The sequence below is a fragment of the Sparus aurata genome, chromosome 19, assembly GCF_900880675.1.
Source record: "Sparus aurata chromosome 19, fSpaAur1.1, whole genome shotgun sequence".
In the NCBI taxonomy this organism is placed as follows: Eukaryota; Metazoa; Chordata; class Actinopteri; order Spariformes; family Sparidae; genus Sparus; species Sparus aurata.
In genome coordinates this window covers 21,006,046-21,021,518 of record NC_044205.1, presented here as the reverse complement: position 1 = coordinate 21,021,518, position 15,473 = coordinate 21,006,046, and the positions used below count along the sequence as shown (strand labels likewise).

Sequence of the window (15,473 nt, the reverse complement as noted above, 5' to 3'; positions counted from 1 at the left end):
ATTGTGTCCTTGAATTCCTGATACATGCCTCGGCTACAGCACGAAAGCAGCACCGTGGCCACATTTGTCGACTCGTCTCACCAAGCAGAAGGTCACTGTTTTGAGAGGGTGGACGAAAGCAGACAAAGGAACCATAAATGCCTGCGTGTCCCACCAGAGGCCTCGGTGAGTCGCTGCGTTGTGAGCTAATGAAACAGCATGCACACTAGGCTGCTTCTCCTCAAACTGGGAACATGTTGCAGAATGAGAGGCTGTGGCTGACAGCACAGCAGTCTCTCAGTGCGCTCAGAACTAAACAAACCCAATAAAACTCCCTCCCCTTTGCTCCCTCCCTCCCCCCCTCCCTCCCACACACACAAACACATCCTCAAAGTAGCCTGAATCACAATGACTGGAGCAACAGATGGCTGTCAACTCACCCCCTCCACCTTCCCAGCTCCCTGCACCACATCCTCTGGCCCAGCTGTCACTTGGGGCCCCTGGCTGAGGGGGCTCTGACGCCAACCTCCCCTGAACTGGGGACAGCTGCTGCGGGGAAGCCAGCGCAGGGGGGCAAAAGCTTGCGCTGCACACTACAAACCTCCCTCTGTCTCAACCAGTCCTCTTCCTGTTCATGCTATCGCTGCCTCATCCCTCCCATCAGACTTACATTGCGTCACTTCTTCCACATAACCTCCTTCTACTCACCATCGCTCATCCTCCACCTGAATTCCTATCGACTGGAATTTGGACTGCTCCTCTGTCGGCCCTCCTTCCTCTGGGTCCACCTAAGAGGAGGAGTAGAAAACTGTCAGACTGCTTGCCAGAAGTTTACTTTGGAATGTCATCATCCAGTGTGTCCTCCACAAACCTGGATCCCTATGGAGAGGCACTTGCGGAGCGCTTCCCTCTGCGCCTTGCTGTCCGCGGAGACGTGCGCGATGGCAGAGGTGGTGGCGGTGGCAGTGATGGTGATGGTGCTGTTGGTGACGTGCTGGCTGGCGGGGCCGTGCACCTGAGCGTTAGCCGCCTCTATGGCTGCCGTCAGGGCCTTCATGCTGTCGATGCTCTCTGTGGAGTTGGACAGGCCCGGCTGGGAGCTGATGCCCGTCCGCTGGCCGGAGCCGCCGTCCATGTAGGCATCCTGGGCGGACTCGGTGCTGCTCTGGGCCGTGATGGATATGAAGGGTTTGGACGGGGTGGTCCGTGGTGGGACGGGGGGAGGTGTCTTCTTGTAGGTAGTGATGCATGATGACACTGCAGGGAGGAGACAGAGAGATAACAAAAATGATGACACATGCAGGCATGCATTTAAAAAAAAAGCTATTTATCGTTTAGTAGAGATAAGTTGATACTTAAAAAGAAGCAGTCCACCAATTTTACATATTCAGTTCAGCTCAGCTCACTGGTCACAAGGAGCACTATCACTATATGTGAAAACATCTGCCTATTTTTGTGTATTTTCTGCTGTGGCTCTGGAGGGAACTTTGAAATCATGAGATGGTAACCCAGGTGATGTCATAGTGCTGTCGTCAAAGTGATTTGAGTTTGCAAATGTATAACATAAACCCTATAACCAACCTGAGGTGTGGGGATTGAAAGACTTGGGCGTTTAGGAGGCTTGGTTGTGTTGCATTATGAGAAATGTAGGATAAAGTGCTTTTGAAATTTGACCCATACTAGAGACTGAAAGTCAGGATGTGTCTACCTCTGTGTTACTGATCATATTCAGCGACTAAATGTGGCATTCCACCTCCCTCTATCATTTAATTCACGTCACAGCACAGTTGTTCGAATCATCTGGCGTCTCAAGTGCTTGTCAGTTTGTTGTAGCTACCATTGCTAATGCTAGCTAGCTATCACTAACTCTAATATCGCTAACATAAACATTAATGCCGCTGATGTTGCTAACGTTAATGTCGCTAATGGTAGCTCGCTAATGTTAAGGCAGTGCAGTATGCTAGGAGCATTCCTTTAGAAATCAGCCATCTTTGAAACAAATTTCCACAAACTGGCAACTAACAAGACTCATGACGCTGACGAAACACAGATACCATGTGATGCCAACGCTGTTATACTATTGGCTCACAAACCTTGTTAAAAGCTGGAGCTTTCACAGAGATAAACAAAACAGTCATTTTGAACCCGACAGACGTTTCACCAGCACCAAATAATGACAGTACAGCATTTAAAGAATAAAATAACATGTAAAGTTATGAGCAGTCTTAGGTAGTAACAGAATACATGGCATTCTGTAATTAAAATACAAATAAGGTAACTATATTTCCTTAAAGTTACAGAAACACAATGTGTATTTAGATTACAGATACATTTAGTAAAGTAAGAGATTAGTAACAGGATTACAATCTTAAATCTGTAAACACTGCGCACACATGACAACATTTCCGAAGTCTTGCACAATCTGGTCTCGATATTCATTTTCTCTTTTCTTGAGGTAAACCAAAGTAATCGAGTTACATTACTTTAACAGTGTCTTATAGATACTATTATCCGTAGATATACATAATAGACACTTTGATTAAGTTACTGATGACATGTTTCATCAGGTAATTAGTAACTGTATCAGAATACATTTTAAGCAAGCCTGACTACATAGATATTACTACTACGTATCAAACATACACTATCAAGCAATACCAGCACAGCAGTGAGTGGAAATGTGTGAATGACAGAGTCTAAATACAGCGTGTATGCATATTATGCAACATAGAGAAAGCGTTGATGACTAGAGTAGATGAAAAATACTGTAATCAAAAAGCGTAACTAATACAAAAAGAATATAAAATCTACATCAGAGCGGGGAAATGACTTTGCTGACAGCTGACACCCTGATAATTTACCCAGAGGTCTTGGGTCCCTGGGTTTGAGTCAAAATGGACAGTAGATTAGGGCCAACTTTAACAAATCAGGGCCTCGTCTAGTAATAGGATTAGCATGTCAGCCACTTGACCCACTGATCTAGATGCTTAAGCCCTTCATGCACTTACTGTACACATCCAGGACAATTTGATGGTGCCGAAAATAGCCCCGCATGCTTGCGTGCCTTGTTGTTGTTTGCACACATAATTGCACGGACATTAAATTATATCCATGACGACGCACAGAAGCAAAATTATACTGCAGATGAAAGACAGAGAGCTCATTACACTCCAAAGGCTTTTCTATTAAATACAAGCAAATAGATATTAAAAAGCATCACAGTGCTGCTAAGTGACACTCGCCTGCTGTCTGGCAGTGTGCTCTCTCTCCCTCTCAGGTTACAGCTACAGGTTCTGCACAGACAATGGAGCCGCTCACACACACACACACACACTGACTCAGACTGTACAGAAAAACATGCCAACAGACTGAAAAGCTATCTAAAGAAAGACAAGAACAGCCGCCACCTAACTACATTATGCCTTGGAATCCCCTTCCTGGCCTGGTGCTATCATCAAAACTAGGTCGCTCTCTCTCCCTGCCCCGCAGCAAAACTAGGACAGTGGGTTTCCTGGATCCCTTTTAATCCCTTCAAAAGACAAACATACTACCACGGAGAGATCGCAGCACTGCGTGCGGCAGACAACTGTTGCCAGCCACACCCAGCACGTGCAGCCATGTCTAAAACTATTAGGGCCGGATGTTGTTTGCTTTGTGTCTTGCCATCTCACTGACAGCCACGGAAGAGGCTTTAACGCACTGGAGGTGAACAGAGGGCTGACTTCATCCTTTTTGGTTTGTCAGAGTCACCGGCCGCACTCCACCCCAACCATTCCCCTCCTGCCTCGCCAGCAGTGATTGGATGATCCCAGACGAGATTTCAGTCAGGTTTTGACAAGCTGGAAAGTCCTCAGACGTGATGAATGCTGCTTTGAGATTAGATCACGGCTGCTAATACGAGTGTCTTTGATGGTGGGGTTACAAACCACAACAAAGACAAAAGAAGACGACTTACAGTACTTTCCTTCAGCGGCTGATATCATGCAGATTTCTTTTTTTAGAGAGACACCGTATATTCACGAATGACTGATTACAACGTCATCTCAGGTCGAATTGTCTGAGCGTGCCACGATACGCAGCGCTGTCTCGACTTTTTCGCAGATGTCTGGGGAATAGGATCGACATCCAGGGCTAATCTTCGGAAAAAGGTCACAGAGTGCGGACCCAGAAGAGAACAAAAAAAAGGAACAGTGAGCACACACATGCACTCACACAGAGGGAGAGGGTGAGGTCCTGCCCCTATCAGTCGTGGAGGTTCAAAGGATAGAATGTCAGCCCCTTTCAGAGCTTCTATCCCCTGAAGTCATCTAAAAGTCATGTTGGATGTCTGTTTGTGTGTGTGTGTGCGCGCGCTCCTCGTAGGCCCAGAGAAGGGTTAAAGAACAGAGGGTTTTCATCCACTCAATAAAGCGCCGTATGAAACAGGAGACGACGTGCCGTGTCCCACCTAGCTGTCACTGCGAGAGCCAGACGCGCAGGAGAGAATGACAGGGGGTTTTGAATGCCGAGACAGGTTAAGTAAACACACTCAGGAGTCGGAACAAGCCCACGCACACAGGCACACGCAGGCACAGAGGCGCACAAATAACACTGACGCGACCCAGCTTCGAGTTTCAGCCTCTCCACATCAAGGGAGACCGCAGACTTCCTGCCACTGATATGCTCTCCGTCCACAGCGACCCGGCCCAAGCCATCCATGTGACCTGGACGCAAGTGCGTGTAAAGATGTGTCATCAAACATGGAAATGGTGCAATATGTAAGTACTGGCCACCTGTCAAATCCAGACTCAAAACACACAGGGGCCTGCACATGTGAAAACATTCAAAAAATTGCCAAAATTATTCACAGAATGTGAAGAAATAACAGTTTTGACATTGTGATTTGTATGTATTGTAGCATGCTAACTAGCTAGCCCAGCATATGCCCGCCTCAGTGCTCCGAGCTCACGGCCCAGATTGCTAGCTGCACAGCTAACTGAGCTAACTAGAGAACAGCAGCGACATTCAGTATGGAAAGTATGGATTCCACAGGTGGCCAATTCTTACAAACTGCACCATACAAGATTTTGGCACATCTGGTGCTTCCATCGCTAAACTGGGAGCTTTGGACCACAATATGCTGGATTAGCTGGTTAGCGTGCTAACTTCAGTAGATATCTCTGCATTGCAATATGTCAAAACCGTTCAACCATTCAGATTCTGTGGATAATTTTTGTTAATTTTTTCATGTTTTCAGCTAAACATCTTACATATTGCACCCTAAAAATAAATTGATTTATGTTCCTATGTTCAAAAACGTATTCCCTGTCTGATAATAATAAGGAGAAAGCATCTTGACTGAAACATATGTCCTGATAAGAGGGAGGCCAAGTTTCCAGTTTCTACAGAAATTGATAAGAAAGCTCGATCCTCCTGCAGCCATGAAAGCATTAGACAGCTACACTACACTGGACCTCCCACGCACACCGACAGTCAAGGACAGGGTGAAGTAGGAATGTGACGCAGGATTCCATCAGACCCTTAAGGAAGAATGTGGAAAGCTCTTTCTAAAGAGATAAACTCTGACGAGCACACAGAGAAGTTTTTCTGTCGCTTCATAATATCAGGCCAGTGGAGCTTTGATGACATAAAACAAAGACATCAATCATATTCTCTCAGGAAGAACGTTCTCACTTAATGGAAGTGCAACTGTGGAATTTCATCTCCTCTCCCTCACAGAGGTAGGTGCAGCCCGCTGCGAGCATTGTCATCCCGAAGAGAAGAGTTTGTGAATGACAAAACTCTAGTGGCTCTCTGCCAAATCCCTCTTTTGACAAATGCTTCAAAAGTCCCATGCCGACAAGTTGGTGTGAATAGCAGTTCTTCTTGGCAGAGCACTCCCCCACCTCTGGGCTTGATAATATCAAAGAAAAGGCCTCTTCCCTCCCCTGAGACAAAGCAAAGTCTCCATTCATTTCTACAGCCTCCAGAACAAAAAACAGACTTGCTCGCCACCTCTTTTTTATTTTGGCTCTGCTGATCACTGTCCCATTTGTGCGTCTGCATAGGTGTATGCCGTTTCCTTTATTTAATCATCGTGTTCATGTTACCGGACAGATTGAAGGCAGGCAGCTGCCTTGTAATCTCCAATCTGTGTATCTGTGATAGGCCACTTCAAAGAGCAGACGGTTTGGTTTAGGAGGGCTAGCTAACAGGAACGGGCTCCCCCGCGCGGGGGCCAAGGGCAAATCCACCACCCAACCAAACAAATACAAAGGCCCGGAAAGGGGGCGGTCAGTATGGGGGAACATTGACAGCTGAGCCCAGCTGCACTGTGTTTGGGATGAGGGTCTGCCAGAGGGGAGAGGGCAGAGAATCGTGAACAGAGAAGAGGAGCAAGAACAAGACTGAGGAGAGGGAGGAGGGTGAATCAGAGAGTTACTGCCTGGCTCCGTCTGCTCGCTCTCTGTCCATTTGTCCGTCTCTCCCTCTCCCTCTGCCACACACACACACACACACACACACACACAGAACCAGCTGGAGTCCTTTGTGATAGCGTCACCATGGCCACGCAGAGCAACACGAAATTTGCCGGGAGGCTTGGCGTTTCACCAGCAGCAAGCAGAGGGGAGCTTCTGTTGGCCGTTTGTTTACCTTGACAGGGTACGCTGCAGCTGCACTGACACTCACCTCGACACCAGCCAACGAGAAAACAAAAGCCGGAGCGGTGGCTAGCGTAACGTCGAAAGCAAACAAACAACAGGATAGCAGCGTAGGGAGAGCAACTGGGTGCCACCGTGCTGCAAATGAATATCTTATAATGTTCCTAGCCCCGGAGCGTTGGCTTTGTGCAGCTGAACACTGAACTCCACCAACCAGTTTGTCAGAAAAAGCTTGTCACTGGGTCATGAGACGACAATAACCTGAGAGGTTCACACCATGTGAAGTTACACTACTGCTCAGAACAACAATGCAGTAACACAAGACACATCCTGAATGACTCAACTTCCAGCAGGCTTACTGTAAACAGATGAGAAAGGAGACAACAAGCAGTGAGTTATTACGTGTCTGCTGCTCATCGCTTATCGCTGCTAATCAGCTAATACTGCAGAGACACGACAAACCCTGCACACAGAGTACTTAATGGTTCTCTAACATTCCCTCTGACTCACCTGAAAGCCTTCCAGAGACCCTCATGTCAGTCTACAGCTCTCAGCCACCAGAGGTCAGAGGTCACCGGAGAGGGTTTCTGCTCTCCAGATGCCTGAACTCTCTCAGACACAATAGCTCACTGTGTTCGCCTGTGTGTGAGCGCCTTTTATAAGAAGTTTATTTAGCATGTGTGAGTGCTTGTCGGGGGACGGACAATTTTGAGTGCAAGTCGTACCAGATTTTGTAAACATCCGGCGCCAACTGCTGCAGCATTAAATAGTTTTTTTTTTTTTTTACTTGAGTCAAACACAAGCATGCATATCAGCGCAGAACATTTGTTAAATATGCCTCCGGTGTCCCCAGACCAACAGTGCTATCAACAAAGCCGTGTGCTCAGTTTGCCCCTTTTTGACAGAAACCCGTGTCAACAGTGGGTAGCTGCTCTGGCAGGCCTGTGTCTGCTGAATGACTAGATAAGAGTGTGTTTACAACTGTCAGCCGCGGCTAAATCTGGCAGGCAGCTGCTGCCTGTTAGGCAATAGATTCACTTCACTTAACCCACTTTCCTGTGCTTCAAGTTCAAATAGAGAGCCTGGTTACCTGCCTGCATACCTCTTTTATGGCCTGACACTCTCCTCGCCCTGTCAATCAGTGACAGGCAGGGAGAGACATGCTGAGAAAACGGACAGGGGCGGGGCGATAAATAATCGAGAGCTCATTTTCATAGTGATCCAGAGATTCGTTTTATTTTATTTTTCCAAGATGTCTAGTGCTGCTGTTTTGAAGCTCACCTATGTCTTAAAATATGCAACTGATTGTTCCATATCCCTCTGAAATCTCCAAAATAACTAACATTTACTCTGACAGCAGTGTAATTGTCAGCATCAAGACTGTAAATAGCAGCTGGATGACATTTGCTGCGCTGCCGGGTATAATCATCCAGGATTTGGTGTAAATATGTAATCTCAAAGTTCCTCTCTGTACAGTACTGAAGCATGTGAGCTAATCTCCTGAAGACTTTTCTTACATGAAGGGGGTTTTCTTATTAGACCTGCCCTGTGACGGCTCCAGGCCGTTTCCATTGTTCTAAGCTGCTCCTTGGCAAGAGCTTTTTTACCCCGACTGGTCTGCAACCACATGAAGAGACACATCAGTCTTTTGTTTCTGTCCAAAAGACCTGCCTGCAGGGGGTTGAAAGAGAGAGCACAGTCAGTGAACAAACAGAGGGGAGAGAGATAAAGAAAGAATAATAGGAAGAAGTCAGAAAAGGGAGGAGAGGAGAGGGGGAAGAGTTTGCCACGCTGTTTCCTTCAGTTCCTGTACATTCCAGCTGCTTTGCCGGGCATAAACCTGGAGCATTAGCGCTAACGCTAAAGCTAACACACCCACACATCTCACGCATGCTTTCACTGCTCTCATTTCCCACCGCGTTGCTCACCGACTCACTACTGAGAGTTTTAAGAGTCGACTGGCTCGCTGTGTGTGTGTGTGTGTGTGTGTGTGTGTGTGCGCAGTGACACATCGCATGTGCCGGCAATGACAGCATGAGCAACTTCAACAAGTCATGACATACCCTCAAAACAGAATCACGGAGCCGCAGGAGATCAGTTAGTCATCACACGAAACTGGTGACTGGGTCTACATACATTTCAGGATGCGTGTTAAAAGTCAAGCACCCGGAGATCAAGATAGATTAAAAAAAGAAGAGAGGACGGTGGCATTTTGTGTTTGCTAAGTGGATAATTCACTCCACTTAGGCCGGCGTCTGCTCAGCTAAAAATACCACAAAACAACACAACAATGTTGCCACCACACAGTCTCAGAGTGCCAAACACGGATCCCTGATAAAACACGACAGACCGTCCACAAGAACTGAAAGTGTATTAGAGGAAAAAACATAACCGCAAGCCGGGTGAGTAACGGACACACAGTGAGACGGACAAAAAGAGGCACACACACACACACACACACACACACACACAGGAACCAGCCTTAACTGAGAGGGCTGAAACACAATGCCGATGTCATGTCATTACATGAAGGATCACTGCTTGCTGCAGCTGCTATTTACATATAAATGCAGCAGAATGTGGTCAAAAGTTCACTTCTTCTTCTTCTCCCTGGTTTTGCGTGCAACAAGCACTCTACTCCCGAAAACACTCACAACCTGATTCATAAAGTGACTGGGCACAAAAGTACAAGAGTTAACTTTTCCAGGAATGCCGTGAAACATCAGCGTCTGCTGTTGTTTCACAGTCCTGGAGATTTTTCTTTCTTTTTTTTTTTTTTTTTTGCTTTCCTCGCATTCCTTCCCCCCTGTTTGACGTTCTTTGTCCTGACCGCTTGCACATGGAGGCGAAAGGAGACACTGGCGGCTTAATCCACCGCCAGAGGCATGCTAAAGCCATCTGGGCACAAAACCAAACGTAGGGCCCTTTCCGCGTCTCCTATATGAGAGGAGGAGGAACGGGGGGAGACGGAAAGTAAGAGAGAGGAAAAAAAAAAAAAGAGGGGGAGACAGAAAGGTAGGAGGTACAAGAGGGGCTTAGGGGAGGGGGGTTTGGAACAAGAACCAGGCTACTGACGCATACTGTCTTTTGTGGTTTCCAGTCCTGACCCTCTGACCCTATACATCCTGTTGAAGGGGTTGGAGGGGGGCGGAGGGAAAGACGAGATGGCAGCTATAGGCACTGGCTGCATGTATGTGCATCTGTGTGTGTGGCCCGAGTTGCGGTGCAACGCGGCGTGCATGGGAGTCAGATATGAATATCTGGGCAGATGCTCCGGTCCTGTCTCTCAGGTGTGACTTTTCACACCCCTCTTCCTTCCACTTCGTTTACATCCAATCCCTGCACAATCTTGCGGCGGGAGGAGGAAACAATGGTCTCTCCAACATTCCCACTCTCCTGCCGAGAGCTCTCGTTTGTCTCCTGCATTCCTTTGCCCATTCATCTCTTTCTCTCTCTCTCTCCCCTCCTGGACAGAAGAAAAAAAAAACTACTCTTTAACACGGGGGAGGGGTATGAGTGTGCGTCTTAAAAAACCTCTGAGCGCGATCAGTTGCCCCCCACCCCCCCTCCCCTTTGAACGCAACCTCCTCCCCTTTTCCTCCCCGTTTTACTTGGTTAGTGAAGCAGCAAAGCTCAAAGAAAGGGAGGAGAAAGAGGAGATGCATTCTTTCTCTCCCTCTCGCTGTCTCTCAGTGTGTACCGGGGCTGAGTTGTGGCTTATTTTTAATGACTGGTTAAAAAAAAATAAAATAAAAGAGGGAGGGCTGGGTCTCTCTTTCCCCCGCCGGCCGCTTGCACACAGACTCAGTCACACATACACACACACACACACACACACACATTACTGTAGCCGAGTCTGGGACTTTCACAGAGAAGTCTTTAATTTGCACTGGGGCCTGGCCTCCCACACTGCACAGCCCAAACCACCCACTTACAGCCGTGCACCATTCCTCAGAGTCGCTCCAACATACTCCCTCCCCTCCTGAACAGTGAAAGCAACATGAACTCTCCACCACACAATTTAGCTGTCAAGCAAAGTCTCAAAACTCTCAATATTCTCTCAAGAGAAGGGAGCAAAAAGTTTGTTTTTCCATCTCATTTAAAAAGGAGGAGATTTTAACTCCTCCGGTGTTTTTTCATTCGCCCGGGGCTTTGAGTTTGCGGGCCCTGCCTTGCCCAGCTTTAGCATGCAGGAGCCATGAGGATCATCCACAGTCAACACTGAGGAAATCCTTTCGGGGCTTTGCTTTTCCTTTGCTCCCTCTGATGCCAAAACACAGACAGGAAGAGCAAGACGGGAGGAGTGGGACAGCCCCTACCTGACAGAGCTGCCCCCATCCCTCGGCCACTTGATCAGACACGCCAAAATGTGCTGTTTACATCTCCACATTTGGGAAAGTAATCCTCAAAGTAAATGACATTCCTTTTTAGCAGTAAACTGGTGTTCTGGCTGCAGAGTGGGGGGACCAGCAGGGGTCCGCTGCCGCAGCCATTCTTTGTGTTTGCCGTAGCCCTGTCAGCTCCTCCCTGCGGCCCTCTCTCCTCCACTCTCCTCCTGTCTTGTTCCAGGAGGGAGAGGAATGAATGACATTCTCGTGCTCGGACTTCCTGTGTCAAAAGAAATCCAAACGCCGCTCTTCCTCCCTGAATGGCTATAATCAAAGCATTCCAGGCCATCACAAACTGGGCCCAATTAAGTCGTAAGCAAAGCTAAACACCTAACAGCCACTGAGGAAAAGCTTCAAGTCCCACAGATGCACATTTATCCAATTGACTTTTATTCTGCTTCGGTTTAAAGCATGTCCAGGCAGGAAATCACTCTTGATCCAGGTCACGGAAATACAAGACAATTACGTATGATTGATACTATCATATAGCAATTTTTGCACAAGTATTCAGCAAGTGCCTACAGGTGCGATTCATCTGCATAGGTTACTGAGGCTCATGTTGCATCAGAGTCACGTTGCATGTTATTTGGGCCGTATTCAACACCCACGGGTCGGACCAGAATGCACAAATCCGGGTGCTTCAAAGCAGCTGAGGCTATGATGACATCTAGTGAAAGGTTTCAGATTGCAAGCCAAGAATTTGCTCGTTTTCATGAACATGTTTCGCATCATATCAAATCTGACATGCGAGAATTAGATTTTCAGTGGAGGATTCTCGAAGCCCATCCTGACAAATGAAACTGTTCGAGCTGGAATAACAGGCTCGTTAAAAAAATAAATAAAAATGCACGGATGCAAAGCATTCTGAACTAAATTCAATTTCTCAGCATCTGCTCATCTGCTGACTAACACCCTCGAAGCTGACACTGAGCCGTATGAAAGAGATGCTGAGTGTTTCTTCCCCCCTCGTGTCAGTGAGAGAGCGACAGTGCAAGTTCCCACTGGCTCGCATTCTCAGACAGTCGTGACAGGATGAAGTAATTACTGAGTGGTTGACACACCAGCATGGCGAGGATTTATCTCCTCCAGGAAGGGAGATAGCCAAATCACAGTTTACCCACATCCAACTCCCAGTTCGGGCTTGATCCTGCAGCTGCAAAACGGGAAAGCCACACACAGACACTCTGACACTGTACAGTCCCATGCATGCGCACACACCCTCATCCTAAAAAAAAACCCTTCAACTTCACCACTCTGTTCCTTGTGTGTGTGTGTGCGCGCGCTGGTGTGTCACCACATGCCTCGACCGAGCCCTCGCTTCCTGTCAAACACACCTACCTGCACCATCAAAGCTTGTTGAATGACAGCATTATGCAGGTGTGTGTGAGACGGGGAGCAACAGAGAGAATCGGAGAGACAGATGACACCAGAGTGCTGTTTAATTTACATCCCCCCTTTGAATAATAATTCCACCTTGGGAGGATAGCGGCCTTGATCTGCTGACACACAGGTGGATTTCACATGCATTGGCATGGGTTGCTAAGGCAGGGCTTTATCTGTCCCTGTAATTAACGACCGGCGCAGGAAACAGTACTATCCATGGGTGTGTGTTTGAGTGCGTGTCTGAGGAACTGACATGGCAGGAGGGATTGATGGAGCTCAAAGGAGCATTCCTGCGCAACGTCCTCATCGTTTGATCTCCACGTCTCTCAGGCACATATGCATCAAGCAAAGCAAGAGTGTCACGGGGTAAAGTATCTCACCCACTCATCACTCGTTTATTTCCCCCCCTCTCTTTTCCTCTTTATCCGTCTTTCCCTGCCCTTCAGACAAACACAGAAAGGCGCTGGGAGAGTCGATAAGACACGAGGTGCCTAAAAATAATGTCTGACGGCGAAAACCACAAGATAAAACTTGTGCGTTGCCCCAAATACTGAGACCCACTGCTGTGGAGAGACAGCAGAAGGCGAGCCGGATTTATTCTATAAGTGGGGGTAGGGCTCCCTCTAGTGGTGACACGCCAGAATTTAACAAAAATCCTAAATTGATTATGTATCATAGTGCAAATAAACAAGGGAAAAACAACAGCTTACAGTTAATTAAAGAAGTCAAACCTAAAATACTCCCAATTCCTTGTTTAATGTGTTACATCATCTCTTTTTACTTTATGTCTGACTGTACATAACCACTTTAGGCTTCAATCATATCTAACTGAGGAAATTCTTCCCTACTATTATGTGTTTTGATGATGCCCGCTTGCCTTCTTTTCTTACAAAAACTTTACTGATATAATTGATTAACTGGGAACAATTCAAACTGTTTATTACAGTTGAAAACATACAACGCGTATTCATAAGGCAGGAGCTGGTGAGGAGCTGCTGAGTAACTACTGACAGCCTCGTCTCTGGGGCTCCATAGTAGCTTAATAGCTTAGCGGCCAACAGTTTTAATTAACAACCATATTTTCACCTGACCTCTTTTATCTTTGTTCTCCTGTCTTTGTTCTGCTTTTTATGTGGATTACTATAAATCTGGAATTAGCTTTCCCCACAGCACAGAGGAATTACGAGGCTGATGAAAGAGGCGAGTTGAAAGACGAGAAGTGAGGAGAGAGAAAAAAAGTCAGCGAGTGAGAGACGGATTTTGAACAAGTTGATTTACAACGTTCTTGTTTTAATTACCGAAGTTCAATTTCAGCCACCGAACAGACGGGAGGTGCGACCTGAGGAGGAAGCGTTGTCGCTGTTTCACCTCTGACCCTCATCGTTGTTACGCTGGGATGTTTTCAGCACCCCTGAGCAGGGAGGCTGTGTTTAAGAGCTGCCTGTCATCATACTGGTCTCCAAAGTTACTGTACACGTGAACACCCTCACTAGACGACTAAAGTAAGAGCGTCTCCATCGGCAGGTTCAGAATTAACAAGATAATTGCTTCTTAAAAAGACACAGTGAGAGACAGAGGAGGGCAGCTGAAGTTTTAGCACCTGTTAAAAAGCATTTTGTGAAAATATGACCAGATAATTGACGGCGCGTGATTGAGACGGGAGAGAAAAAGACGGAGGGGGAGAGACTCATGGGAGTGTGCTCTTGCAATTCGGTCTTACTTCAATAAAGCTTGAGCTGAGAGGAAGAGACAGAGGGAATGAAAGTCACAGAGAGGGTGGGGAATACTGCAGGATGTGGCTGGATCTGTTATTCCCAACAGTCACACAGGGAACAACAAACCTGAGACGACTGGTTGTACAGAAAGTGTTATCTACTGCACCAAACAGCTAAGCTATCTCAGCTGAGGGGTTTAAAGCTCGTTTCAATATACATTTAAAAACCATCAATCGAAGTAAAAAGCCTTCCCCAAACATACATTATGACTCACTGTACAGTAAATATTGTATATTGGAAAGATGTTGAAAGAGCACTGGCAACATATCTTGATTAATGGTAATGCAACTGTTGAGGCAGCTGTTAGAAGCAGCTCTCTCACTGTTCAAGTGGACCAAATGAAAGCTATGCAGCATAATATTTAGGTCGGCAACCAGGAAATATAAAAGAAATTGTTGATTTTTGACTTATTTCAATGCTTATATTCATAAAAGGTGGAATGGTTGTTAGTTTAATCCTATAAGGAATAAAACAACCCAGCCGCCAGGATTAAATGTTGACATTCCTACAAACAACAGACATGTTAAATTTGAACATTTCATCACGCGTATCACGTCAAAATTTCTTGGTCTTGTTAACATGAATCCAATGAATATTTCTCTGGGTAAAAAAACAGATGTTTTTGATCAAACGTTGGAAGAATGTTTGGCTACGTATGTGGCAACAGAACCAGGTACGGTAAGGAAAGGTGATCTTTTCCTAACCCTCCCCAAATGTTTTTTTTTGTTTTCCTTAACCTGCCCAGAAACATACGCTGAGCGCTGTGACAACATGAAATTTAAATGTAACATAAAGAAAAGAAAAGTTTACAGCAGCTCCTTCTAGAATAGAAATATCACACTATAGAGTTTTGAATAAAACATAAATAGAAAAAAACAGATGCAAGTTATGTGCTGAGTACTACGCCATAACTACAATGTCAATAATATTAAATAATATTGTAATAGGTAATAGCTGACAGTAGTTAACATTATAAATAACACAGTAGAACACTGCAATGCATATTGCCAACATTAATTCTGGTGATTGGGTAATTTCCTGATGTCCTGTTGTCAGCATGTCACCGTCTTTGTTTTTGTACTAATTAAACAACGAGATCATGTGTTAATTAGTTCACTTCAGAGGTGCTGGTACATGGATTTTATCTTCCTTTGAACATAGTCAGGCCAACTGTCTGCGCTAAGCTAACCTTCACCAGCTCGATATGCAACAATCAGATGTGATAATGTTATTGATCTCCTTATGTGACTCTTCCTTTAAAATGCAACACGCCTGGTTTCAGTAAACACAGACTGACTGAAATGGTA

The 15,473-nt window shown here is 46.2% G+C and overlaps 1 protein-coding gene across 3 annotated transcripts in view; it reads right to left on the bottom strand.

The window, feature by feature from the left end:
• dlgap1b (discs, large (Drosophila) homolog-associated protein 1b) overlaps positions 1-15,473 on the bottom strand; it is a 102,796-nt gene that overhangs the window by 10,063 nt on the left and 77,260 nt on the right. For all 3 annotated transcript variants that reach the window (XM_030398508.1, XM_030398510.1, XM_030398511.1), the window contains exons 7-8: positions 851-1,236; positions 688-767 (exon numbers count right to left, since the gene is read on the bottom strand). In XM_030398508.1, the coding sequence (XP_030254368.1) occupies positions 688-767; positions 851-1,236 (466 nt within the window). The remainder of the gene's footprint in view (positions 1-687; positions 768-850; positions 1,237-15,473) is intronic.